The sequence below is a fragment of the Miniopterus schreibersii genome, assembly GCF_964146895.1.
Source record: "Miniopterus schreibersii genome assembly, chromosome: 4".
Taxonomy (NCBI): Eukaryota; Metazoa; Chordata; class Mammalia; order Chiroptera; family Miniopteridae; genus Miniopterus; species Miniopterus schreibersii.
Genome location: NC_138105.1, coordinates 81,016,028 through 81,041,734, shown reverse-complemented (window position 1 = coordinate 81,041,734; position 25,707 = coordinate 81,016,028). Strand labels below are relative to the sequence as shown.

At 59.3% G+C, this 25,707-nt stretch overlaps 2 protein-coding genes across 2 annotated transcripts in view; both read right to left on the bottom strand.

The window, feature by feature from the left end:
• Positions 1-1,189: 1,189 nt before the first annotated feature.
• On the bottom strand, positions 1,190-15,935 carry LOC308556338 (obscurin-like; the record flags this gene model as incomplete). The annotated part of the gene is made up of 27 exons (XM_081135484.1): positions 1,190-1,492; positions 1,616-1,765; positions 1,881-1,956; positions 2,065-2,288; positions 2,442-2,681; positions 2,829-2,910; positions 3,155-3,325; positions 3,581-3,703; positions 4,189-4,356; positions 4,516-4,626; positions 4,910-4,990; positions 5,631-7,596; positions 7,958-8,035; positions 8,160-8,205; positions 8,296-8,448; positions 9,043-9,069; positions 9,221-9,393; positions 9,738-9,815; positions 10,293-10,353; positions 11,038-11,238; positions 11,752-11,833; positions 12,003-12,171; positions 12,325-12,437; positions 12,945-13,069; positions 13,402-13,549; positions 14,183-14,371; positions 15,812-15,935. Coding segments are annotated over 27 exons (5,337 nt in total), but the record flags the coding sequence as incomplete, so codon positions are not given.
• The window catches only part of OBSCN (obscurin, cytoskeletal calmodulin and titin-interacting RhoGEF), a 132,000-nt gene continuing 121,844 nt past the window's right edge, over positions 15,552-25,707 (bottom strand). The window contains exons 83-88 of the mRNA XM_081134596.1: positions 25,280-25,447; positions 24,874-24,976; positions 24,422-24,551; positions 23,631-23,739; positions 20,616-20,658; positions 15,552-17,227 (exon numbers count right to left, since the gene is read on the bottom strand). Of these exons, the coding sequence (XP_080990722.1) occupies positions 16,135-17,227; positions 20,616-20,658; positions 23,631-23,739; positions 24,422-24,551; positions 24,874-24,976; positions 25,280-25,447 (1,646 nt within the window). The 3' untranslated portion in view covers positions 15,552-16,134. The remainder of the gene's footprint in view (positions 17,228-20,615; positions 20,659-23,630; positions 23,740-24,421; positions 24,552-24,873; positions 24,977-25,279; positions 25,448-25,707) is intronic.

The window sequence follows — 25,707 nt, the reverse complement described above, 5'->3', positions numbered from 1 at the left end:
CCATGCTATACGATGTTACCAGGGCGAGTCCTAAGGAAGTCACTAACCGGTTCACAAGAAGCACTTGTAAGGGTACTGAGGCAGAACGAACAAGGAAAGTTGGACTTCCAGGGAAGCAAGACCAACCCAGCATAGACTCAGGAAAGCTGAGCTCCTGGAGGATCTGGAAGACCCATTGCCTCTGTACAGCCCCAGCAAGTGTCAGAGCTCTGCTCAACCTGCAGAATTTGATCTCTACAGGATTGGACAAGAGCAAGTCATCCCAGCACACAGTACAGAGGAAGTCATCAAAGAAATGCATCCCCCAAAGACAAGGAGGTAAGTCTCACCTGGTTCCAGCATACAGAGCCAAGCTTGCTGTGGATATGGCGAGCTGCGGATATAAGCATGTGATGGAGAGGAAGGAGTAGGCCCAGATGCAGGTGCCACAGGGCACCATGAGGGCTGAGCCTGGAGGGGTGCTCACTGTGCATCTGAACAGGAGTGGCCAGGGTACAGGAAGGTGCCCCGTGGGAGGACTCCGCAGCAGAGAGCTCAGACATAGTCCCTGGGCGTGGTGGACTGCCTCTGAAGGAAGCACCGGTGTTTGCGGGAGAACATTCCTAACAGCACATAGAGTTGGAGCTGGTGGAGAGCAAACAAGTTAGCACATGCTCATGCAACCTCAGGACCACACACTCTTCCCAAACAGAATTCCCCTTGTGGGCAGCTGGAACCTCTGGCAGGATTGGGGGGGGGTTGTGAGTATGGCTCAGGCTTCTTCAGCTTCTATGACACCTTCCCCAGCTCTGAGCCCACCTCTCAACTCCCTCTGGGTAGCCTGGCTGGTCATTCACCAGGTTTCTTCTGCCTCAAACCAAAAAAGGGCTGCAGTGGCTTATCATGGAGGACCAGGTCAGGTTACCATGGGGACCATTCAATCTATGCACCTTGGAGCTCAGGAGTTCCAGTGGAAATGCTTCAGAGGCTGGCAGGTGGGTTGAGGCTGAGAGACCAATCGTGTCAGATTGCATGGGACAGAAGGGGCTTCTGTTTGTAAGCTGGTCACCTCTGGTGAGGCTGCCCTGATAGGCTCTTTCAATCCATGAACCAAGGAAGGGCAGTTCTGCTAAATGGATGGTCCCCCAAACCCCAGGAAGATGCAGGGCCCTCACTTTCCTCCCCAAAACAAAAGTGTGAAACAGAAGATGCCTCATGTGGTTCTGGTTTTTATTGGCATGTCTGTGCATATACAGTGTGTGGAAACCAAGCCCAGTGTGCGGCCTAGCAGTGAGATTCCCCCCCCCCCCCCCCCCCCCCCGCAGGGCCAAGCACTCAGCACAACTGGGCCAGGTTGTGCTTCTTGTACAGCAGCGCCCGCCTCTTCTCACGCTCACGCACAAAGGCGCGCAGACGCACAGTGGGGAAGGTCACGGCAGAGGGCTGGGAGCAGGCTGGGCCCTCCTCGGTCAGCCAAGGGCACTGCAGGCAGCTGGATGCGCTCGGCCGGCCCCTGGAGCATGGAGGGTGGTGTGGGGGGGGAAGGTCAGCCTGCTCTGGCAGGTGCCGGGCAGAGGGGGATGGGCAGGATGGGTGGTTGGGGTGGGGTGGGGGGTGAGGGACAGGGCCCCCTTACCAGGGATGTGCACACAGTGTGCTCTGAAGGAAGGCCACAGCTCCCCCGGACAGCCCTGGGTAGCAGCGACTCAGCAAGATGAGCCCTTTGCGCAGGCCTTTCTGCATGTCTCGCGTGCCCTCACTGCTCACGGGGTACTCTGCGCTCAGCCTGAGTGGGAACAGGGTCGAGGACTCAGGTCTCATGGGGATCTGAAGTCATCCTCATGGATCCAGTATACCTCCCCCCCACCCTGCCCCCAGACACCGCTGTGCAGAGGGCTCACATTATGAACGCTGTCACACCGATGGCCCAGATGTCAGTCTGCGGGACGGCACCCTGGCCCTCCAGGAGCTCTGGGGCTGGGGGAGAGGGGTGCACAGGTGAGAGTCTGGGTATCTGCAGTGGAGGAGGCTGGATGCAGGACCACAGGAGGGACTCGCTCCTGGCCCACTCCCTACCCCACGCACCCATGGTCTCCACGTAGTCTTTGAACCTCTCTGAGGGCAGGACCCTTTCCTGGGTGAGGCTCTGGGCATTCCCCAAGTCGACCACCTTGAGCAGGTTGTACTCGGTGACGATCATGTTCTCGGACCTGAGGTCCAGATGCAGGATGCGTTGTGCATGAAGGTACTGGGTGGCACTCAAGATCTGCCACAGGTAGTCCTTCACCTCCGATTCGGAGTAGGAGGCCCTGGGAGCACATGAGAAAGGGCTCTGCTTTGTCCATTTTCTACTGAGCCCCCTTCTGTGCAGGGCTGAGCCATTGTTCCTGAGCAAGGAAGTGAGCCTCAGGCCCAGTGCCCCACCTCCCCCAGCCCAGCATCCGGGCCAGGCAGCTCCTCACCGCTCAGCCAGGCAGGGGAGCAGCTCAGGCCCAGAGCACAGCTCCAAGATGAGAACCAGGTGCCGGGGGCTGAGGTACGCGGCCTGCAGCTGGGCCAAGTGCGGGTTGCGCAGGCCCTTGAGGGCCTCGTACTCTTGAAGCACGGCCGTCCTGTCCTCTGGGCGGTAGGGGATGATCTTGGCGGCCAGCACACGTCCGCTGGCCTTCTCCCGGCACTGCCGCACCACGCTGAAGCGGCCCCTGGTGAGGAGGCACAGGCCAGGATCCTGAGGACCCATCCTGTCCCCCACACGCCCTCCTGCAGCCCTTTCCCAGTCTCAGAGCAGCAGGGAGGAAGCCCAGCAGGGAAGGAGGGGGTGCAGATGCTGGTTGGGGAGGCCGCTGCACCTTCGGATCTGTGTCTGGAAGGCGAAGGTCTGCGCGCTGGGGAGCGGCTGGGCTGGCAGTGCAGGGCAGCTCTCCTCAGAGGCTGTGGGAAGGAAAGCCAGTGACTCCCCCTAGCCCCAGCTCCCCAACCTTGTCTTCTACCACCCCTTCCCTGGCACCCTTTAAACCCACACTTGGCCTCTCATTCCTTGGACCATTGGGAATGGGGAAGGGCAGCATAGTAGCTAGAACAAACCTTCCCAGTGAATGTATGTGTCTTGGCGAAGTGGCAGGGCAATTCCAAAGGGACCACCACCCAACGCCCGCTAGGTCCTGCAGAGGCTCACCGAGGTGGCGGGGCCCTCCCAGGTGGACCTGCTCCGAGGGGCTGCTGTAGGGACCCATGCCGGCCTTGCTGACGCACGCGGTCCGAAAAGTATACACACCGCCCCGTGAAAGCTTGCTGGCCAGGTAGCAGCAATCAAAGATGTCTGAGGCCAGCGTGATCCAGCTGCCACCTGGCCACACAGAGTGGGTGAGGGGTAGCCCCAGGCCTTCCCACTCTAGAGTCCAGGGTGGAGAGACCTGTCCCCAAGTAAGGCTGTCCAGGGGTGCAGAGAGGCCCAAAGCTTCCCTGATGGGTCTTCAGGATTGCAGCGTGGCCAGGTACTTCCCCCATGGGTGCCCAGAAGCACTGAGTGGCCAGGTGCTTCCTGCACCCACCCCCCACTAGCCACCAGGCCCCCCAGGAAGCCGCACAGGCACAGCCCTACCTTCCAGGCTGCACTGCACAATGTAGGTCACAGGGCCATAGGACTCCATGGGCTTCCAGACCAGCAGTACCCCATCAGTATACACCTCCCCGATGTCTGGACGCGGGGAGGACAAAGGGCGCTCTGCAGGGCCCAGAGTCAGGGGTCTCAGGTGGGCTCCCAGGGGCAGCTCTGAGCCCCTGACCCCACCCCTGCACCCTACTGCTAGGCCCTGAGCCCACCTTCCCCTGGTTCCATAGATTCCAGGGTCTCATTTCAGTACTGCCTGGTAGAGAGACCCAGTTCCTCTCTGGGCCGAGGCTTAGGAGGTATCTGCCTGCCTGACCACAGGCTTTCTTCATCTGGTGTATGCTCAGGAACCCCATAGAATGGCCCTCATTTGCAGGCCCCTGCCCACCCCAAGTTCTAGTCAAAGATGCCTCAGCTTGGCTGAGTGGTGAAGCAGGGCCCCTAAGGTTGGCCACTGAGGGCTGGCCCCCTCTAGGGATCAGGCTGGGGGCCTAAGAGCTAGGCCTGCCTGCCCCATTGGAAACCGCAGGGAGGAGATGATAGCCTGGAGTAGCCCCTCTCCCAGTCCCCAATGAGATGGCCTGGCGAGGCCCACACACCTGCCTTCCGGAGGACAGCTGTGGTGACTGCGGTGCCCAGCGCATTATGCACGCTGCATGTGTACACGCCTAGGTCCTCAGTGGTCACCACCAGGATGGTCAGAAGATGGAAATTTTTTAGTGTGGAAGAGATGAGGAGGCGGGCACTGCTCTCTAGGAGGACTCCATCTGCATCGGGATAGAGCGAGCCTAGGAGCCTGCTCAAAACACCCAGGCCCCAAACACTGTCTGGGCCTCAGTTTCCCTCTGTAAGTTGACAGCCATGACCTCAAGGAGCACACCCTCCCACTTTCCCACCCCCTCCCTGACACCAGGATGGCTCCTTACCTTTATTCCAGGTGGCCTGTGCAGCTGGTTGGGCGGACACCTGGCAGGCAAGAGTCACAGACTGGCCCAGGACTACTGTCTCATCTGCAAGCTCCCTTAGGAAGGATGGCGCTACAGAAGGGAGGTTGGACCAAGCCTCAGAGATGATCCCAGACCAAAGAGCACAAAGCCCCAGGTGGGGATACTAGAGAGAACCCCACCCTCACCCAGCTGATCTTTAACTCTAGCACCTCCTCCAGGAAGTCCTCTAGGACTGCTCAGTCCTGACAGCCAGGGAGCCGGAGCACCCCCATCTGAGCTCAAGTCACTGTGGGTTTAAGCTTGCCCTCCTGCTGGTTTGGGCACTGTGGTCCCCTGGATAGCAGGGGGACCCAACCCCAGACAGCACATTCACCTTGGTCTCTGCTCTTCAGACCTGATAGCCGGAAGGAAGCTAGGTTTGCCTTTTTCCTGGGAGGCCCCTCCTTCTCTGGACCTGCAGGGAGGACAGGACCAAGGAGGTCACACCAAGAGGCTGGCTCCTTTGGGCAGTCAGCTGCCTGGCACTGTCACCAGGAGCATGGGAGGAGGACTCTGGGGCCACCTACTACCCACTGCCAGATTCCCATGTGGCAGAAAAGCCCAGATCCCAGGGATGTGTTTTTTTTGGAAACAAACTAAATCTGCTGTGGAGGCCACCCCCCCTCCCAGTCTGTCAGCATCTGTCCATCCTGGGGGGGGGGGGCACCTCAGGCAGATAAAGTTAGCAGCTCAGGGGTGCAGGTGCCCAAAAGGCCTGGCTGAGGTCTGGGGTCAGTGAGTGTCAGGGGTCAGGAAGACTGGCCCTGTTGGGATCCTCTCCACAAGGGTGTAACCCCTGCAGTTGCTCCAAGTCCCAACACTAGGTCTCAGATGCACAGGGGAGGGAACAAAGCCAAGAAGGTGACCTTGGGAACAGAAGCCTCTGTGTGCCTGGGGTGTGGGCAGCACAGGACAGGAAGGGGTAGGGAGGGCTTCCTGCCTCAGGTGGGCTCCTGAGCTGTGATTCCTGGGCATGAGTACAAGATGCCCCAAGGAACAGAGGGGGCACATACAGCCGGGCCCAGAAACCTCCATGGTGGGGGTAGGAGAGTCACCTTGAGGTCTGCCCCTGAGGACACTGGAGATATGGGCCATTGAGGCCTTCACCCTCTGGCGCAGCCCCAGTTCCACAGGCTCCTCCAGCAGGGAATGCCTCCCAGGAAAGCGCAGGAGACCTCTGGAGGGGGGTGACAACTTGTGCTTCCTGCTGCCACCTGCCTCCCTGAGCAAGGGGGCCTCCCTGTCCTCCAGCTCCTCTCTGATCTCCAGGCTGCCAGGCAGGCCCAGCATGCCCTGCCAGGACCACGTGGCCTCTGGGAGCTCAGCCAGCTCCTCACTGGCCTCTGACCCCGGGGATGGTGGCGGCTCTGGCTTGGGCATCTTCCTGAAGATCATGAACTCAAATGGAAGGTACTTGATATCATACAGGTCCTTCAGGTTGAGGTAGGCAGGCTCCACCTCCGATATATCCAGAGATATGGTGTCTGCTGCCTCCATGTCCCCTGACAGGTCCTGGATCTGTACCAGAGACACCTGGGATCCCCTGTCCCTGCTGCCCTCCAGCAGGGGTACCACACTGGCCTGGGGGAGTGGGCTCTGGGCCTCTGTTTCATCCTGTTCCTCCAAGGATTGAGAGGTGGCCCAGGCCATCCTGGCCCACAGGGGCCCCTGTCCCAGCATCCCTCCCGCATCCCCCCCAAATGCAAAGGTGCCATAGCCGGCCACCCCCGCATAACCTCCATGGTGTCCAAGGGAGAACTTTCGTGAGGTTGCCTGCTCCTGAGGCTGAAGTGGGCTGGGCTCAGACTGGGACTGGCCCTCTGTCTCCTGAGCTAGATCCTCTGTGTCCAGGGAGGTGCTGGACTCCATGCCAGATGGGGAGGCTGGTCCTGGAGACCTGGAGGAACTGGGCCTCCCAGGGTAAAGGGTGGCCTCCAGCCCCATCTTAGAGCCTGACTGGAGGCTTGCTCGTGCTGGGGAGGAGGAATCCTGGAGCTCCCTGGAGAGGAAGGGGCTCGGGGTTGCCAAGAGAGCCTCCAGGCAGTGCCCTGGAGGAAAGGAGCCAGGAGTTTGGGGTGAAACAGCCCCAGGGAAATCACAGCCCTTCCCGATGGCAGGACGCCCCTGGGGGTGACAAAAAGGAGCTGGCTGCCCCCCACAGCTGTCCTGGGAGGACCCCTCTTGCTCAGCAAGGCAAGGATCTCCACCAGCAGATGAAAATAGTCTCCGCCCTTTTGGAGACTCCATTTCTGTGGCACCTTCCACCTCGCTGGGCAGTCTCTGCGCTCCCGTTTCAGCGTGGAGGCCCCAGAGGGTGGGTGAGGGACTCTGCACCTCAGGGCAGGCCTCTGAGGAGGGGCAGTCGATGTCCAGCGACCGGCTGCGGCCGGGGCCTCCGGGGGCGCGGGCGCGGGCGCTGGGCGGCCGCAGGGAAGTCTCGAAGGAGGGCGCCTTGGCCATCAGAGCCGCCTGCTCCTCTCGGGCCGCCTCCTCCTCGAGCGCGCGGTACTCCAGCAGCGGCTCCCGCAGGCCTGGCAGGGTGCTGGCGAAGTAGCCGCCCTTGAGCAGGTGCCTGCGCCGCGCCGGGACCCGCCTGCCGCCCGCGGCCGGGGCGCCGCGCTCCGCGCTCTGGCCCGCCTGCTGGTAGAACAGGCTGCGGATGACGCTCTGCCGGGGCACGCAGCCCGGCGCGGCCGGGGGCTCTGCACCCGCAGGCGGCTCAGGCAGAGGGGCCGCCTCGAGGGGAGCACAGGCCTCCGTCTCCTCCGGCAGGCTGGCAGAGGGCCGCAGGAATCCCCGGGGGTGCATGAGCGGGGAGTGCGTCACCGGAGAGGGAGGCAGCGACTTGGCCCGGGCGAAGGGCGCCAGCTCGTTGTCGGACGACGAGGAGCTGCTGGAGGAGGCGCTGGCGTCGCCGCGCAGGTGCCGGGCCACTCCGAGAGACGGGCTGTCGGGTGGGCCCTGGAGCAGCTCTGGGATGGAGCGCATCACCAGGATGGACTTGTAGCTCATCAGGGAGCGCTGGAGGCGTGGGGACAAGGGGCGTCAGCTGGTGCGCCCAGATGGGGGGCCCAGGAGATGGGGGCGTTAAAAGCCCATGTCCTCATTCGCTACACCCCAGGACTCTGTGGCGGTGTCCCTGCCCCGACTGGAAGCATGTGCGGCCCCACCTTGTCCTGACAGCCCAGGGAATGCAGATCCTGAAAGAAGGATGCCGGGCCCCTGCCTCCCTGAGCACAGCCAGCCCCGGAGCCTAGACTGCCTAGCTTCCCCGCCTGCCTCCAGGCCCCTGCGTGCCTCGCCCCACCCCCACTGCACCCGCCCCCTTCCTCCCCCTCCCACTGTGCCCCTGGCGTCTGCCCCTCACTGCTGTTTGGCTTACCTGCCAGCGGCTCCGGGCCAGGAGGAACTTGAGTTGCTTGGTGTTGATGAAGTGGGCCTCCTCTGCGGGCAGGGACTTCTGGGGGGTCCAGGTGAGAAAGCCACATCAGGGGACACCCTGGCCCTAGGGCCAGATAGGCCCACCCCTCTTGGTCTCAGTTTTCCTCCCTGTTTGCCAGGCCTGCCAGATTCAGCCTACTCACCAGGAACCAGGGGTGGGCAAGGCACTGAGCTGCACTGGGCCGGTTCCTGTGGGGAGACCAAGCCAGGGGTCAGGCCAGGGGTCATCTGGTCCCCTGAACAGGTTATGGGGGAGGAGAAGAGGGCATGTACACTCACTCCGGGGCTCTCTGCAGGGCAGCCTTGATAAAGTCCTGAGCGTCCTGGCTGAGGTGTGCAGCCACGGGGCTGCTCCAGGACACTCGCCCCTCCAGCACATTCAGGAGGGTTGCACGGTCACTCTCACCGGCAAATGGGGATGAGCAGGTTAAGCTGAAAGCACAATGAGTGTCGGGCACTCAGGCATGACCCCAGATTTCTGGGTCGCATGGGGTTGGTAGGTGGAGCCCTTACTGGGATGGCCTCTCAGTGCCCTCAGAATCCCAGCAAGTGTCTCAGACTTGCCCAGATATCCAGGCTCAGCCTAGGGTGGGAATCTGGGCTCAGCCCGGAATAGAGACCAAGGGTTAGCCCGGGGTGGGCACCAGGCCTTGGCCTGAGGCTGGAAGCAGGGCTCCACCTGTAGGGGAGACTCAGGCTCAGTCTACACACCAGCATCCTCCTCGGGGCAGCAGTAACTGCTATGAAGGACCTCTGTACAAACCAGCCAGACCCTTTGGAGAAACAGCTCAGCACTGTGCCTCACGACCCACGACCCAGAAGAGCTCCTCTGGTACAGGGTATGTGTGAAAAGCCCTGGGCCAAAGCCTCTTATCAGAGCTGGCCCACTGTTTGTTTCCAAACTAGTTGTTCCTTGGGTCTCAGGTCTCTGATCTGGGGAGGGCAAGCGGTGCCTGTGACCTCCCAAGGGCCTGCGCAGCGGGGGCTGGGATTGGCTTCTGAGGAGACAGGGCAGGGTCTGCTCACCTGAGGTAGGAGATGACCCCCATAGCCCTGTGGAAACAAAACCACACCTGTGAGTCACCCCAGGCCTGGCCCACAGGTGAGGGGCGTGAGGGGGATGGGAGCTGCAAGAGGAGGGAAAGCTTAGAGCAGGAGGATGGGCTGGCATGGTGGCTTTGTCCCTGGGGGCCCACCCACTCACCAGATGTCAGAGGCCTCGCTCACAGGAGTCTGCTCGATGATCTCAGGGGACACAAACTCAGGGGACCCGTACTTGCTATACTTTGGCTCTGCTGAGGTGATTTTTTGGGCAAAGCCAAAGTCGCAGATTTTAATGTCTTCCCGAGCAGGATGCACCATCAGGATGTTGGGGGGCTGTTGGGCAGAGCCATGAGTGGGTGAGGCCTCAACCTAAGGAGGGGACTCCTTGGGCTGCCAGGTTGGGGAGGAACTAGGGAGTCCCATGGAGATGAAGAGGCCAGCGGGGGTGGGGGGCAGTGGGCTGCCCTGGGGGCAGGTTTAGTACCATTTGGGGACAGCCTATGCTCTACCAGAGCCACACCCCTGAAGGGACTGCTGGTAAAGTAGTGCGCTCCTCGTCCCCAAAACTGAGTAAATCCTGACAGGAAAACTGGAAGTAGTGGGCCTGTGCTTGTAGGCTTCAGGCTCCCATCTGCCCCTCCAGGGGCTCTGGGGTACATGGGAGGTGGGACAAGTACCTTTATGTCCAGGTGGAGGATCCTGTGGCTGTGCAGGTAGTGCAACCCCTCCACCAGCTGCTGGATGTAGACCTTGACCTACGGTGGCAAAGGCCATGGCTCAGGTGAGATAGCCAGCCTTGACCTTCTTTTCTTTCCTCCCTGCCCTGCTCCTCTAGACCGGGGACAGTCCCACAGGCAGTGCATACAAAGTGTCCCAGAGCCCACGTTGCCTGGGCATGGGGACTCCTCTGGGCCCTGAAGGTGGGGAGGTTTTGGGCAAAGCAGGAAGCTTGATGTTTCAGGAGCACGTGAGGGTTGGCCCACTGGCCAGGTACAGGCTCGGAGGGGGAAGTGTGTGAGCCCCAGCCAGAAGGTCTTTGAGAGTTGACTAAGGAGCTGTGACACTTTGTGAGGCCCTGGAGACCCCCAAACAGTCTCTGAGCTGGGGCACACTGTGCGAGAGGGGAGGCTGTGTCCGCTGGGGCAGGTGGTCAGGGCAGGGGGAGTAGGGGGCCTGGAAGGGTATGTTTGCAAGCCTATTGGTTGGGCAGACAGCTCAGGCTGCAAAGTCACCTCAGCTTCTGTCACCACGCTCTTCTTGAACAGGCGGTCCAGTAGTTCCTCTGATGAGCACCTGGGGCTCAGGTCAAGGAAAGCTCTGGGGTCTGGAACCCACCCAGCTCCACACCCCATGGCAAGTCTTATCTTGGGGTGGGGGGTCCATGCTGGGGAAGTGGGTCCTCCAGGTTGAGGAGGGTGTGTGGGACACAGACCTTGAGGAAAGGAGCTGAGGCCAGTAGCCAGGAGCAGAGATGGAGTAGAGGCATCCTCTATTCTCTGTATAGAGCCCCCACCCCCTGCAGGGGCAGGGGTCGCTGACTGGTGGGGGTATGGTGAGTACATGTGACACCCAGAGACTCTCGGCTGGGCAGTAAGTGATGGGGTGAGATCCAGAGGGAGCAGGGAAGGGGTATGCCCCTCCCTGAGTGGGCAATGTGGGAGCGCCAGTGCTTGGGGCCTGAGGCTGCCATTTAAGCAGTCTGATCTGCTGGGGAGAGTCCACATGGAGCATGGGAAGGGCCCAGGCATGTCTCTGGACGCAACCCTGCCCACATTCCCGGCTGAAGGGGCAGTGAGCTATGAGAGGGCCGTGCTTGGGCTGGTTAGTCACAGCATCACAGCATGGGAGGCCCAGCTGGCTGCCCCACTAGGAAAGCAGGGCCGAGGACATCAGGACCACAGGCCCCGCACACCCTGTGGACCCCTGCTCTCCTGAGGCATGCACCCTCTCCTACTCTTGGGGCTGAGGACTGGATACAGCTCCAGGACAAGGATGAGAGTTTTACGAGTCTCAAACTGGTCCAGCAGCCTGGTAACCAATGGGTGGCTCAGCTCTGCCAGCACGTCTCGCTCCCGGTAAGCCTGGGTGCGCGTCTTGCTCCGCAGGGGGATGAACTTTGCAGCGCAGGACATCTGGTTGCCCTTGTGCTGCACCCTCTTCACGAAGCCGAACACACCTCTAGGAAGAGGGGAGCCCATGCTGGACTCCTGAGACTGGGCTCCAGGGAGGTGGCTGGGGGTTCCTGGCAGGCAGGGATTCCGGAAGGGCAGGGGCAGGGAGGAGTGGGTACTGGGGAGGCAAGGGCTCCCTCGAGGTAGGGTTCCTGAGATTGGGGCCTCCTGAGGATAAGAGGGTACTGGGATGGGGGATTGGTCCTTCCAGGAAATGGGAGCTCCCAAAGGGTGGAGTAGCAGTTGATAGGTGGGCAGGATTCCTGAGAGGTGAGGATTCTGAGAGAGCAGGGCCTGGGGGGTGGACAGGGTTCCTGGGGGTCCAGAAAGTACTAAGGGGTGGTCTCTGAGAAGTGGGGTTCTCAGGAGGCAAGGGTTTCTGGGTGACCAGGGCTCCAGAGGGCAGGGTTCCAGGGGGTGGGGCCAGAGGTTCTAGGGCTGGGAACTCTGGGAGGCTAGGGTTGGGGGACTGGGCAGGGGCTGGGGGGTGGGGCTCCTGGGGCTGGGCTGAGGGAGATACCTCCCAATCTCTTCCTTGACTTCGTAGAAAGTGTGCAGTTTTCTCCGATAGCTTTGCTTCTCTGAGTCCAGCTTGCTGTCCTCTATAGTCAGGGAGCAGTCAGCTGTCAGTGTGGACAAAGATCACCACCCCCTCCCTCTGTCCCCCAACTCTAGTATCAGCCAGGGCAGTGCCCAAGCATGTGGGCGCCTGCAGGACCCCACTTCTTCAGGGAGCCTGGACTGGCACCTGGGAAGGGTCCCCCGACTCACCTCCATGCACCAGCAGCTCTGCCTTGCACAGCACCTGGCCACCAGCATTTTGGGCCAGGCAGGTGTACACACCGGCATCGTGCTGGGCCACATTCCTCAGCACCAGGGAGTAGGTTGTCCCTTCTTGCTGCTGGCTGAGCCGTGTACTGTCTACCAACTGGACGCTGTCCTGGAGGCACAGGTGGGTGGGCAACCATCAGCCCACCCCTGGGATCCAGCACTGGGACCCACCCCACCTTCAGTGAGTGACACACTGTGTTCAGTGAGTATTTCACACACTCCCCCTCCAGACACAGGGCCTCCACCCCAACCAGGTCCCTACCTTATACCAGGTCACTGTGGGCTGCGGGTTGCCCTCGATGACCGCCTGAAATTTCGCTGTGCTGCCCCCCTGTGCCTGCACGTCCTCGATGGTGACCTGCATGGACGGGGGGCCTGCGGGTGGGGAGGGAAACCGTGGGGAGAAGTCCAGGTTGTACAGCCCAGCCACCCATTGCAGCCCACACTGCACTGAGTCTGAGCTGGGGCCTGCATCACTGAGACCCCCCCGGTGGGCTGGCAGAGACCCCAGGCTCATCTGGGTGCTCCAGGTATGTCAAGGCCCTGAGATACCCCCAGAGTGACACAGCCCACCTGCCTCCCAAGTGAAGGTGACCCCCTCCTGATTCCACCCAGGCTCCTGATTGTTAGGAAGTGCTTCTAAGCACTGTCTCTCCTGCTTGAACCCCAGCTCTCTGAGGGCAGGGCACGCAGAGCATGCTAACTTAGGCTGCAGAAAGGACATCTAGTTCACTGCTGCCTGCCCTCCCCTCCCCGTGATGCCCCTCTGAGGGTACCCAGGGAATGGGGCAGCAGGGGCCGGCCACAGCAGGGCTGGCACACATTGGATAGCCCCTCCATGCAAGTGTCCCCCATTCAACAGTGGGCACACACATAGCCTACTTGCTGCGGCACCCACGTCTCTGGCCTGGTACACATAGGTTTGGTGCATGGTCTCTGTGAACACGTGGCTGCAGACATCCCAGAGCTCAGTGGCCTCTGTCCCTGGCCAGGCCGCGCTCTCCAGCCTGGGACCATGCAGTGGGGTGAGTTGTCTGTCCAGCCATCCACTTCTAGGGGTGGGCACTGACCCTTGTGGTAAGATGGGTCCCTGCCCCACCCCCACCCGGGGCTGCAGCAGACTGGGAAGGTGTGTAAAGACCGGGGCCCCAGCCCTAGTGGAGGGGCTCCCTTAACACCTCTCGCCCCGGAGTGGCCTCTCCTCCTTGTAGTGCCCTTTGGCTAGGGTGGCGCTGATGAGGAGTGTCCTGGGGTGCTGTGAGCCTACTTCTTACTCCTCCTGCCCCGCCCCCAGATGTTCCCTTGTAGAATGCCCCACCCAGTGTGCCAGGGACATTACCTGATGGGCACTGTGCGTATGTGAGCTGGGGCGGGAGCCCCTGAGTCCTGATCCTGGCTTCCATGAGGGAGAGACTGAGGTTCCTTCCCGGATTCCGTTGGTGAGAGGCCAGGGCCTACTGAGCCAGAGCTTGGGATGCAGCTGGGAGCTGTCCCCAATGACATGCCCCCGTGTTACCCTCCAGGGACCAGAGGGTGGGAGCACAGGCAGAGCAGGGGCGCAGGGTCCATGCCCCCAAACCTGGGACTCCTGCCACACATGTGCACCTCCAGGGCACCCTCCTGTCCTAGCCCTTTGGCTGCCTACCTCCCCCCACACCCTATCCCACAAAGGGATGCAGCAGCCTCTGTGGAGAGGGACCCCTCAGCAGCATCCTTGGGGATTAATTTGTCAGGGGCAAGATGTCTCCCTCCTCCCTCTCCTCTTTCTCCCCTAGTTCCCCCTTCCTCCTCTCCTGCCCTGGGGCACAGGGTGCGCAGGCTATCTGCTGAGGATCTGACCCAGGAGGCCTCTGATACCCAGGACAGATGTGCTCAGGGTAGGCAGAACCTCCCTGAACTACACTCTGCCTAGTTTCATATATGGGGTGATAGCCTGAGTGAGAGGCGGGCCTTGCCCAGGACCCCCAATACAAGGACCCCAGTGATATCTGGGTCCCCAGGGTTCTGCCAGTTCACTCCCATAGGATAAGCACCCATGATGACCAAAGTTGGGGTCAGCACAGAGGAGGGGGTTCTGGGAGCAGGTGGTAGTTTGCAGTGAGCCTGCCCCTGGGCCTCACCAGATTCATCTGCAGCCTCAGTGCCCAGGAGCTGCGGGCTGGCCTCCTGGAGAGCAAGTGGCCCCCTGGGGCCCAGGCCAGTGTGGTCCCTTGCAGAGGTTCCTGGAGCCTCAGGGCCCACCAGTGTCCTCTGGACAGATGTGATCTGGTCCACTTGCTCCAGGGCAGCTGGGGGTGGGACAACAGCACCTATGGGAAAAGTGCATCAGCCTGTAGGGGTGAGGCATGGCCTGGGCCCAGAGGAGGGGCTTCAGGAAACCCATCTCAGTCCTCAGAGATGCCCAGGTAAGCCGACTAGGCTGCCCTCCCCCGCCACCTGCTCCACCCACCCACCACACCTCTCTCAGGAGGGGCAGGAGGTAGAAGCCCCTGAAAGAGAAAGGGGCCTGGAAATGGATAGAGATGGTGCTCAGGACAGTGAGCACAGAGCCTTTCTACTCCTGGGTGCTCAAATGCCTTCAGGAGAACATCACCTCCTCAGGGGCAGCTGAGCCCGGACACCTGCCTTGTGCCCCGTCTGCCCCTCAGGCTCAGCTCTTGCCATCCCTTCATCCTTCGCTGGCTTCCCTCGTGGCTCAATTCTGGACTGCAGGCCCAGTGGACCCAGCCCCACAATATGGAGAAGCCTATATAAGGGGCCTGGGGTACATGGGGTGGGCTTCCTTACTGCCCTCCCATAGCAGACCCTGTCCCCCACCCAGGATAGGACTGCACCCAAGGGCCTATCTGCCCTTCCCTCCAAGTGTAGCCTGGCTGGGCCCAGGTCACTGCACCCTCACCTGGCCCCTGCCCTGGCTTCCAATGCAGCACTCACCTCTTCCCGAGGGAACCACCAGACTCCCCCTGCCCTCAGCCTTGGGTGCAGCCCCTTCCTCCACCTGGCTGCCAGCCCCAGGTGGCATCACTGTGGTCTGACAGGTATGCCGTCATGCCCACTGCTCCATTCCCAGCAGGTCCCCCTGCCTAGAGCCCTCCCCTGCCCAGGACCCTCTCCAGCATTAGGGCACCCACCCTTCCTTTCCCACTCCAAGGAGGACCCCACACCCATCACACCCCTGTTGTCTGTCCTGACAACAGCCTGGCTGCACAGGGGGGCAGGAAGGCTTGCTTACCCATGGCAGGCTGGGAGCAACCACTATGGGCAGTCACACATGTGTACCTGCAACCAGCCCCACAGCTCAAGTGTTAGGTGGCTGGTCAGGTGAGCTGCCCGGCCTCCACCCAGGGACCTCAGGATGGCCAGGACCCACCCATGGCTGCCAGCAGAGGGGGCCTGGGCTGTCCACTTGTTGGTCCCCAGGGCCAGGCCTAGAGGGCCCCTATTGCCCAAGATGCCAGAGCCACTGGAAGAAGCAAGAAGGAGCAGAATACAGGGTGCGGGAGCCAGTTTATTATCATCATGGAATCAACTAACGGAGGCTGCTTCCCACCCACAGACCCGAGCCCACTCTGCAGGGAGGGCCCGGGAAGTCTGCAGAGGGTGCCCCAGTGGGCCTTCCTGGAGGCTGAGAAGTGTCCATGGGGAAGATGTGCCCTCAGGGAAGCCCCAACTGAGGTGGGGGCAGCCTGGGCATGGGGCAGGGGTGTGCCGTCACAGAGGGGGGAGGCCACAGCCTAGAGCTAGTCTACCTGTTGCTCCCCCACAGCTCTCGGTAATCTGGGTTATAGCTGTGTGTACAGTGTCCTCAGCTGTGAGGTAGGAAACAACTGGGTGCGAGGACAGGCAGCTGCAGTCCCGAGTTGCTAGAGAGCAAGGGGAAGGTCAGAGCACATGTCCTGAGGTGCTGGCTTCAGGCCTCTCTCCTGAGCCCAAAACCCAAGACAGCTGTGAAGGTACCAGGCAGGGTCCTACATGCCTCTTTCTGCTGCTTCCATGCAGCCCTGTCAGCAGTATCTTGGCTCAGAGACTTAGTGTCTCAACCCCCAGTTGCCTGTGCCCAAGGGTCGCAGCCTCAGCCCTGAGAGGGGCCGGGGCCCTCATCCCCGTCAGGTCGAATGTGCAGGGTGACTGTCTCACCCACTGTCCCAAAGCTGACCGTATGGGTAGAAACCTCTGTTTTGAAGCTGCTCTGGCTACTGTCCACAGAGTGATGGACTTGGGTGCAGAAGGATGGCTTCCAGGACGTGGTACCCCTAGCCCCGGCCTCCCGCATGCAGGAGACACCAGCAGGGCCGAAGACCTGGGGCCTCGACAGAGCTGTTTCCTGGGGCAAGCAGCTGAAGAAGCCAGGTGGGCCTCGGGGACCTGGTGGGCGCCACACGTTGAGCAGGACGGGCCGTCCCACAGTGGGCTCGCTGATCTCTCTCTGGAGCACTGAGACCTCGCAGGGTGGGTCATCGGAAGCACTGGGCGTGGGGCTGCTGCAGCCGAAGGTCTCCCCTTCCTGGGGCATGTAATCCTCCAGGTCAGCCAGCGTCAGTGCATGGCCATCATGTGTGAGGATCTTGGGGTCACAGCCCCAAAGGTCATCGGCGCCCAGGTAGACACCTCTCCCATCCTGAACCTCCAGGGGGGCCTCCTCTTCTGTGGCCCCAGGAGGGGACAGCTCAGGAGTCTCCAGCCTGGTGTCCACACAGAAGACTCTGCCCTGGGTCAGGGGCTCCTGGGCCAGCAGCTTGTTGTTGGAGTTGTTTGTGTTGGGGTCTCCTCCAGGGGTCCCTCCAGGCAGCGTGAAGAGATGCCCCGCCAAGCTGCCAGGCACCTCTCTAGCTGGAGATGCACCCCTTGAGCCTGTTTTCTTCACCTGGACTTCGATGGTCTCCTCAACCTCCACCCACTTGGGTGGGGTCCCAGTGCCCCTGGGCAGGGCCGACCTGTGGGCTCCAGGCTCTGTCACATACAGGGTGGGTACAGTGGGCCTCCTGCCTGGCTCCGCCCCTGGCCTGCGGTGTTGGCCAGTCCCAGGCGAGTACAGCAGCTCAGGGGCTGAGGGGCCTGACCTGGGTGGACTGGCAGGGTGGCGGGAAGGTGAGAGGGAGGGAGACTTGCTGGGGGACTGGAGGCGGCCACGGGGGCTCTTCACCACGGTGGTGATGGTCTCCTCTCTGCAGGGAGAGGGCCAAGAGGAGATGGCACAGAGACCCGCAGCCTGGCTTGCCACCCATGCCATCAGCACATTCACGGCCACTGTGAGAGATCAGGTTAATGTACCAGCAAGCAAATGGTGAAACTGCATAAGCTCCTACACATGCACTTGAGCCCAGTCTCTGGAACCCCCAGCCAGACAACCAAAGAAACAAACACAAAGTCTCATCTGGTCAATCACAGACTGGTATGCAGACCGCAAAACAAGAGTTGAGGCATCTGCATCACACAGGTGCCTCCAAACCTCAGACCAAGTCCAGTTTGCAATGTGCCTGTGGGTCAGTATTGCAATTTCCCTGTGGGTCAGTATTTCCTCTTTAGAGCTGAGATGCCAGGCCTCCTCGCAGAGCTAATGGCCAGGGTACAAGGACACTGCCCCACAGCCCTCCTTTCCATCTCACCAGTGTTTTGTTCTTTGTATCATTGGGGGGGGGGGGCTGCCCCAGCAAACTCTCAGAGGGCAGGTACCTCAGTGATCTTGAGTTAGGGATAGACTGGGCAGTTGATGCCGCAGGTACAGGTGTGAGAAGGCTGTCAGAGCCCTGACCTGCAGCCTGTGTTCCTGGCCTCTGTCTGGTGGCGTGAGGCTGGGCAAAGACACTTGGTCTTGGGTGTGGCTCTGCTGTCATAGGCTTTGTGACCTCAGACAAACTCTTTCCCTTCCTGGGCTCCATCTTCCAAAATGGAGTGAGGTGGGAGGAGAAGAGGTAGAATCCAAGGCCAGTTACATGTGGGTGTACATGGGGTGCTGACCGGGGACTCTGCAGCAGCATTGGGGGATGGGTCTGACCCCCTTTTACAGGAGTGGACAATGCTAAAAGAGGCTCAAAACTTGCTCAGGACCAAGAGTCAGAAGTCCACTAGTCAGCCAGGCCCTCCTCTGCTGTCCAGTGCCCTGAGCTGGCTGGGTGCTGAGGGTGAAATGAATAGCAGGCAGGGAGCAGTAACGGGCTGAGTAACAGCTCTCCTGGGCACCAGGACCTGCCTTTCCTCTTGGGCTCAGGCAGGGGGACTTGGCATGTTGCTGTCAGCTGCCTGCCTTGACTAAGACATTGTCTCTCTCCAGCTTGCTTTTGCCTAACTCAGGGCTCCATTCAGGAGCAGTTACCCCCAGGCATGGGCACAGAGATGTGTGGCCACACCTCAGGGTGCAGAGCAATTAGAGGTCCTGCCTCCCCCAGCCCCACCTGACAAAGGGGAAATGCTATCTCCATTTAATTGAGAAAGGGAGGCTTGGAGTCAGCCTACTCGGGGCTGAAGGCCTGCCTTCTTGCCTCACACCCAGGCCCAGAGGTCAAAGCCTGCCTGAACATCAGGGGAACCTGGGACAGGTCCCAACTGCTGGCCTCATACTGCCTAAGAAAGGACAGTGGGTCAAGTGGAACTGGGAAGCTGGATCACTCCACTGAGCTGGTGTGGCTCAGTGGTTGGAGCGTCAGCCCATGACCCAAAGGGTCGAGGGATCGATTCCCAGTCAAGGGCACATACCTGGGTTGCAGGTTCAATCCCCGGCCCTGATCGGGGCACATGCAGGAGGCAACCAATCAATCAATGTGCCTCTATCACATCGATGTTTCTCTCTCTCCCTCCCCACCCCACTCTCCCTCCCTTCCACTCTCTAAAAATTAATGGGAAAAATATCCTTGGGTGAGGATTAACAAAAAATAAAAATAATAAAATGCCACTCCCACTACTGGGCTCACTGCTGCTTCCATGAGGATATGTGGGCAACCTGCTCTGAGGTGAGGCCATTGGCACAGCATGTGGGGCTTCCAGGTGGCAGTGTCTCTCCAAGCCAGTTTCTTTTTCATATCCCTGGCTCCCCCGTACCCCTCACTGTGTGGTGTGCCCCTGGTAGGGGGCATGCTGTGTGTCAAGCAGTTGCCTCTCTCCACTCCTCAAGCTGAAGGGGTATACTCCTTGCGGGATGAAGGCTGCTACCTCCATGAGCCTGGAATACAATGGGCTTCAGGTGCCTGTAGTCTAGGTGTCTAGCCTCCCATTGGCATGAGTCCTCTCTGGTGTCTCCTCTATGGGGCTACCTGGCTTCATCTCTGCTCCTCCATGAGTCATCCATTAAATGTGAATAATAACAATGCTCCCCTCATGGATGAAATGGAGAGTTGATCTGTGTAAAGATCCAGAATAGTTGCATACCTCCAGGAATGGAGTGCTTACTGCTGCCCCAGGGAGCCCCATCTGTGGGGTAGTGACCTCCTTTGTAGAAAGAGGAGGGAAGTCAAGGAAGGCTTAACCCAGGATCTTATCAAAATGTCTACAGATGGATTCTCTAGCAACATGACCAATTGTAGGCCCTTTAAGAGGTCTGAGGCCCATGGGGAACTAAGAGGTTGCCCATCCTGGAGTTCTCAGTCACCTGGCCTTAGGAAATGATAGTCTTTCTTGCCTCCTGGCTTTTGCAAGCTCTTCCACCACACCCACTGGACACATGTCCTATTGGAAGTCCTTCCAGATTGTCCAGGTCAAAACCAATCCCACCTTCTGTGCATTCAACTAGCTCTGAACCTCTTGTTATTTAATTATCAACAACCATGTGGCTTTTTTCTCAGCCTTGAAGGCAAGAAGGATGAAAGAGGACAGTGGGTGTGGCACTGGGGAAATGGGTTCTTAGTTGGCTTCTAATCATGAGCCACCCTGAGAAATCCTCCTCTCTTCCCTTAACCTTAGTTTCCCCATCTTCCAAATGTGAGGGTTGGACTTGGAGACATTTAAGGGCCCTAGAGCTGTGCTGTCTACTATGGTTACACTATTTTAATTAAAGCCAAATTAGTGAAAATTAAATTTAAAATTCAGTTCTTCAGTTCCACTAGACACATTTTAAATGCCCGGTAGTTACATGCAGCTAGTGGCTGCTATAGTAGACACTATAAATATGTAATATTTCCATTACCACAGAAAATTCTGTTGGACAGCAATGCCCTAGATCCCAGGGTGTTGAAGGGGAGAAATATGCCTCTAGCCCACCAGGACACAGCTGTCGATCCCAGATCTACCCTAACTGGTGTGATTCTGGGTCCAAGCCCTGGGTGAGACACTGTGAAGTGTGCAGAGTAAACCTATCCTCCTGAGGCAGTGCAGCCATGGAGAGAGTTCTGAGGCCCTGGAAGAGAAAGCTCTGAAGTGCAAAGGTAGCCAAGGTCCCAGGGGAAGGTCAACTCCCTGGGAATATCTGCAAGGTGCTGGAAGTCTGTGTGGTGAGCAAAGGCTGTGAGGACAAGCAGCCAGGCAAGCAGGTGGCCAGAGCACACGGGCAAGGTCCAGGCAGGTTAGTGGGCATGCAGGTGGCACTGCAGTCAGAAGGAAGGTTAGAAACACGCCTGCACTTACATGATGACGGTTTTCTTGGGGACTTTAGTCTCCTGCTCAGTGACTACAAAGAAAACAGTCGGAATAGCGAGGGTTACAGATCAGTCAGCACTTAGGGCTGAGCTATCTAAGTGGCATGGCTGTGTAGTAGCCCGCTCAGCTTAGAAGCACTGGATCCAAGCCCTGCCTGGCCATGTGCCCCTGTAACAACTGTCTCAGCTTAGAGCTCCAGTTCCCTCATCTTTGAAATGGTGATCATGTCTGCTTTGAGTGGTATGACAACAATGCCACATGAGGGCAGGACCCCTGTCCCTCTTGAGGGTCTTGCAGGAGTTTCAGGCAGAGTAAGGGCCTTTCCTAGGCTGCCCACTCAGAAATCCCAGCTTCTCCTTCAGCTATGTGCTGAGGGATTCCTGGGAATCTGTCAGGCCTAAAGTCCTACTTTTCAGACATAGAAACTAAGGCCTAGAGAGAGGGAAGGAATAGTCTGTGGCTGCACAGTGATCAGGCAGCCAAGCTAGAACCAGGATGGCTGATGCTCATTTTTTAAAAAAATCCTAAAGACCAAAGATGTCTCTAGGAGAGAATGACTGGAGTCCTGGAAGAGGCACATAAGGCAGGAGACCACAAAGTCCCATCGGAAGCAGCCTGCAGATGCCTGGGCAGGGTCTGAACTCTGGGTAAACTGGGAAACCTAGGTCTTCCCATAGAGCACCTAGCTTTCCTCCTCCCTAGAACCAGCAGGACAGGGCCTGTGGTTCCCATCTTAGGATGGAGGACCCAAGTCCCAGAGACAGGGACTAGGCAGCGGTTATGCCCAACCTTCTTAAGGCCTCTTTTTCTGCAGCTTCTGGGCAGGCTTGGGCTTGGCACAGAGATGTCCCACCCAGTCTTGCCCAGCTGGACAGCAAGGATTCCACCAGCTACCAGCACCCTCAAATTTCAACATCTCCTCTCACCATCCTGTGGCAAAATTGAAGGGGAGGCTCAAAAACCAAGTGGCAGGGCACACAGCCTTCCAGCTCCTGGTCTGTGGATTTTCTGCTTTGCTGCAGTCCCACATACAGTAAGGCTTTAAATGTGCATGTGAATTAAATGTACTAGCTGTGTCTGTGTGGCACTTGGGAGTCACATTTACTGTGCATGTGCACACATGTGTGTATGTGTGTGTGCATGCATGTGTGTGTTTGTGCAAGCTGCTTCCTGGAGAGAGGGCAGCCCACTGGGAGAGAATAGGTCAGACAAAATGCCATGTGTTTAGTCTAAGCTGGACCCAGAGAGAGCCAGCCCACTGGCTGCCTCCAGGCCAGATCCTGTGAGCAGAGCAGTGGGGGAACCAGGACTCTGTCTCTCATCCTCCCTGCCTAGGGCCCATCCTGCTGCTCTGGGGAGTGCTGGCCTGGCACCCCTGGATGGCTTTGTTCCTGACCTAACTGTCGCCTGACAGGCCCAGGGCCCTGGTGAGTACTGGCGACCATGGGAGGGGTGCAGCCATGCGAAGCAGGACTGCCAGCCCAGTGCAGTTTCACAAGCGAGGGGGCAATGCCCACCCCACAGGGCCAGCTGGCTGCGGGGCCACCAGGTTAACAATAAAGCAGCAGGACAGGGTTAGGAAGCCGGAGGTGGCAGGCTCCAACTCCAGGGTCTGTGAGGACCGGCCATCTCCCTGAGTGAGGCACAGCACTGTTTCTGGCCCCAGTGGCCGGTCATGGAACATTGACAGAGAGATCCATCTTGACAGCGAAGTGAATGGCTCTGTAGAACGCGATTATCACCAGCCAAGAGGGAGCACTGAGGCCCCTGCTCAGCACGTCCCCTTCAGATGTCACCCAGCAGGAAGCAGAGGGGCCACAGATACCCCTGGGGCCTCCAGTGGGAACTGGCTTGGCCAGCGTAGGCAGCCCTCTGGGGGATGAGGAACCAGGACCCTTGCCCATGAGGAAAAGATGGGTCTCTGTGAGGGCCCTAGAGAGGCTCAAAGGCCCTGAGGCCAAGATCTGAACACTAGGTGGTCCGACTCTATGAGGATCCAGGCAGTGGCCCCCAGACGCTGGGTCCAGGGGGGGACTGGATCCAGTGGCCCAAGGATCACAGAAGCCAACTTTCATAATTTGGTAGGACATATATTTCAACTTGTCCTACTATAGGAGTTGCACCAGGTGTTGGCCCAGCCTGTACTTGCATGTCTCCAAGGATGGGAGGCTCACCACCTTCCCCAGACAGCCCCTTCCAGGTAGGGCAGCTCAGACTGGGAGAAGCTCTCCCCAGGGTGGCAGCCTGCTCTGTGAGCCACACAAGGCTGCTCTCTCAGACTGAGCAGGCCCAGGACAGATGCCTGCTGCCCTCCTCCCCATCCTGGCCATCCTCAGCCAGACCCAGCTGGGACCCTGGAACCACAGTATGTGTCAGTGGAGGAACGAGGCACCTCCCTGCCCTTCATCTCCTGCCAGGAGCACACCTTTCCCAAATGAGGCTCATTCGGCGTCTGGTCCTCCTCTTCCCCTCCTTGAACCAGGGGCAGCCCCAGGCCAGGGATACCTATGCTCAACATGGACAGCCTGCCTGGTATGGAGGAACCAGAACCCTGGCACCTGCTCCCTCTCCTGGGAGCCAAGCTGGAACCCAGCAGCATGTACTCTGCACTTGGCAGGGGCCCCCTCTTAGGTGGAGTTGTCCCACCTACTGTCCCTACCCGCCCTCCCATGAGGACTTGCTGCCCACTGCCTGGCAGGCTGCCCAGGCCCAGGTCTGCCCTTTCTATACACTTATTCCCCAGGGGTGGTGAGTAGGGCCTGGGCCCCCAACCCTAGAGTTGCCCCTCCAGCCTTGCCCGGGTTCTGGGTTTATGGCCCATCATCCACTGTCCCACACGCCTGCTATTCTAGTTGGGGGCTTCTGCAGCCCCTATATGGCCCCCAGTGCCTCTTCTCCAGGGAGTGCACCCTGATTGGAAGGACTGATGGTTTCACCCCACCCAGCCCCACCCAGATGCATGGAGAATCCAGTCAGGTAGAGACCTTCAGTGGTTGCACCTACCTTCCACCATGGCGACGTGCTCGCGGTGGCGCTGTTCCCTGGCCTGCAATGCTGGGCCCTGTAGGCACAGATCCACACCGCCTCGTATCGAGCCCAGCTGGTTCACCAGCTGCAGGGACAGACAGCAGAGGTCACTTAAGAGCCCAAAGAGCCTAACTCACCTCTTTGGGGATGTAAGGACTGGCTAGAGAATGGGAGGCCCACCGCAGCTGTGTCCCAGAGCCCTAAAGCCTGGCCACAGGGTCCCAGACCAACCACCATGTCCCCACAAGGACCCAACACTGCCCATGGCTTCTGTGGTGGTAGGGACACTCTATGTCCATTGTCCCACTTAGCAACTATGTAGGTCCTGAACACTTGAAATGGGACTGAATCTTTACCTAGAGTTAACTTTAACTGACTTAAATTTAAGTCACTATCTGTGGCCAGTAGTGATCGAATTGAACTGACAAGGCCCAAGCTGACCTGGGATAATTTGCTTTCCTGGGGCCTGACATGGAGGCCAGATCCCTCCAGGCCCACCCCAGGCTGCCAGCAGCATCATCATGAAGGAGGCCACAGCCTGCACACACTTTCCCTGGACCGTGAAGGACAGAGCAGACTCTACTCAGTGCCTCCTTTATGGAGTCCTGTTAGCTCGTCATGGATGGTGGGTGACAGTGGACTTAGTGTTCCATCATGGACCCTGCAGGCCTTGGTGTCCCCTCTATCATCACGGGTTATGGGTGGTCATAACAAGGTTGTGTCCCCAAGGCAAGCCCCCACCATTTCCCTGCATCTTCCCTCCTCACCTCACATTCATAGTGGCCCAGGTCCTCCTTGCTGGCCTCCCGGATCTCCAGGACGAGCAGGCCACTGCGTGGTTCACTCAGGGTCCGGTATTTGCCGCCAGGGGTCAGCAGGGCCCCATTCTTGTACCACCTGAAGTCAGCCCTGGTGGTCAGGTGGGGCCTCTCCAAAGACCCCTGTGCTCATGATCCGCCCTCACCAGTCCCACAGATCTGGGTGTTCTTACAGCGCCCACCCTTTTAAATGCCACCCGCCCAAAGTCCAGCCTGGCAATGCCCTCCTTGCTGCAGCTAGGGCTGTGTCAGAACACGCCGCAGCCCCAATACCCACGTCCCATCTGAAGGCTGAGCTTGTCTAGCCCACCCCAGCATAGTGAACATGCTGCCCACCCTCGATCTAGAGGCAAAAGTGCTGGCCCCAGGGCAGGCCCACCCCCCTTGTTCACCTAGCCCACCTGATCTGAGGGTGTGGGACACCTTCGATGGTGCAGGTGACCTGGGTATCCTCTCCTTCCACAAAAGGCACCGCCCGGATCTTGCTCACAAACCGTGGGGGGACTGTGGGGCCATGGAGTAGGGAGGAGAAAGGGAGAGACACAGAGAGAGACAGAGACAGAGACAGAGACAGAGAGGGATGGAGAGAGACACAGAGACAAAGACAGAGACAGAGATAAAAGATGGGGAGAGGAATATTGAGAGACAAAAAGAGAGAGATAGCATAATGTGAAGGACCCCACCCCAACTCCAACCAGTGAGCCCCCAGACCTGGGTCAGCTCCATCCAAATGCCTGCACCCCCTTGGGGGCTGCTGTGGTGGGTGTAGTTGGGGTGCCCAACATCCAACCTCCCTCCCAGGCTCACCTTGCACCAGGATCTTGCCCAGGGTGCTGGCATTGCCGGCAGCACTGGCCGCAAAGCACATGTACTGGCCAGAGTCAACACCAGTCAGGTTGTCCAGGATGAGGGTGCATGAGCCATCAGGGTCTTCGATGAGGATGTGGTGAGGGTCCACTTCCACTGGCTTACCATCTGGAAAGGAGGGAGGGCTGTCACAGAGGGGCCTTGCCAATGATTCTGTGACCTCCGGGCACCTCCAAGGCGCTGACCTCCCCTGTCCCAACAGACATGCTTGGACCCTACCCATCTCTTTAAATCACCTTTTTCTGAATACCCTCCCAACCTAACGTCTCTGGCCGTAATGTGCCTCTTTCCTGGGTAGGAACGGGGATATGTGCACCTTTCACTCCGAAGAACTCTTTCCTCCATAAATAAGTAAAATTCCATATACA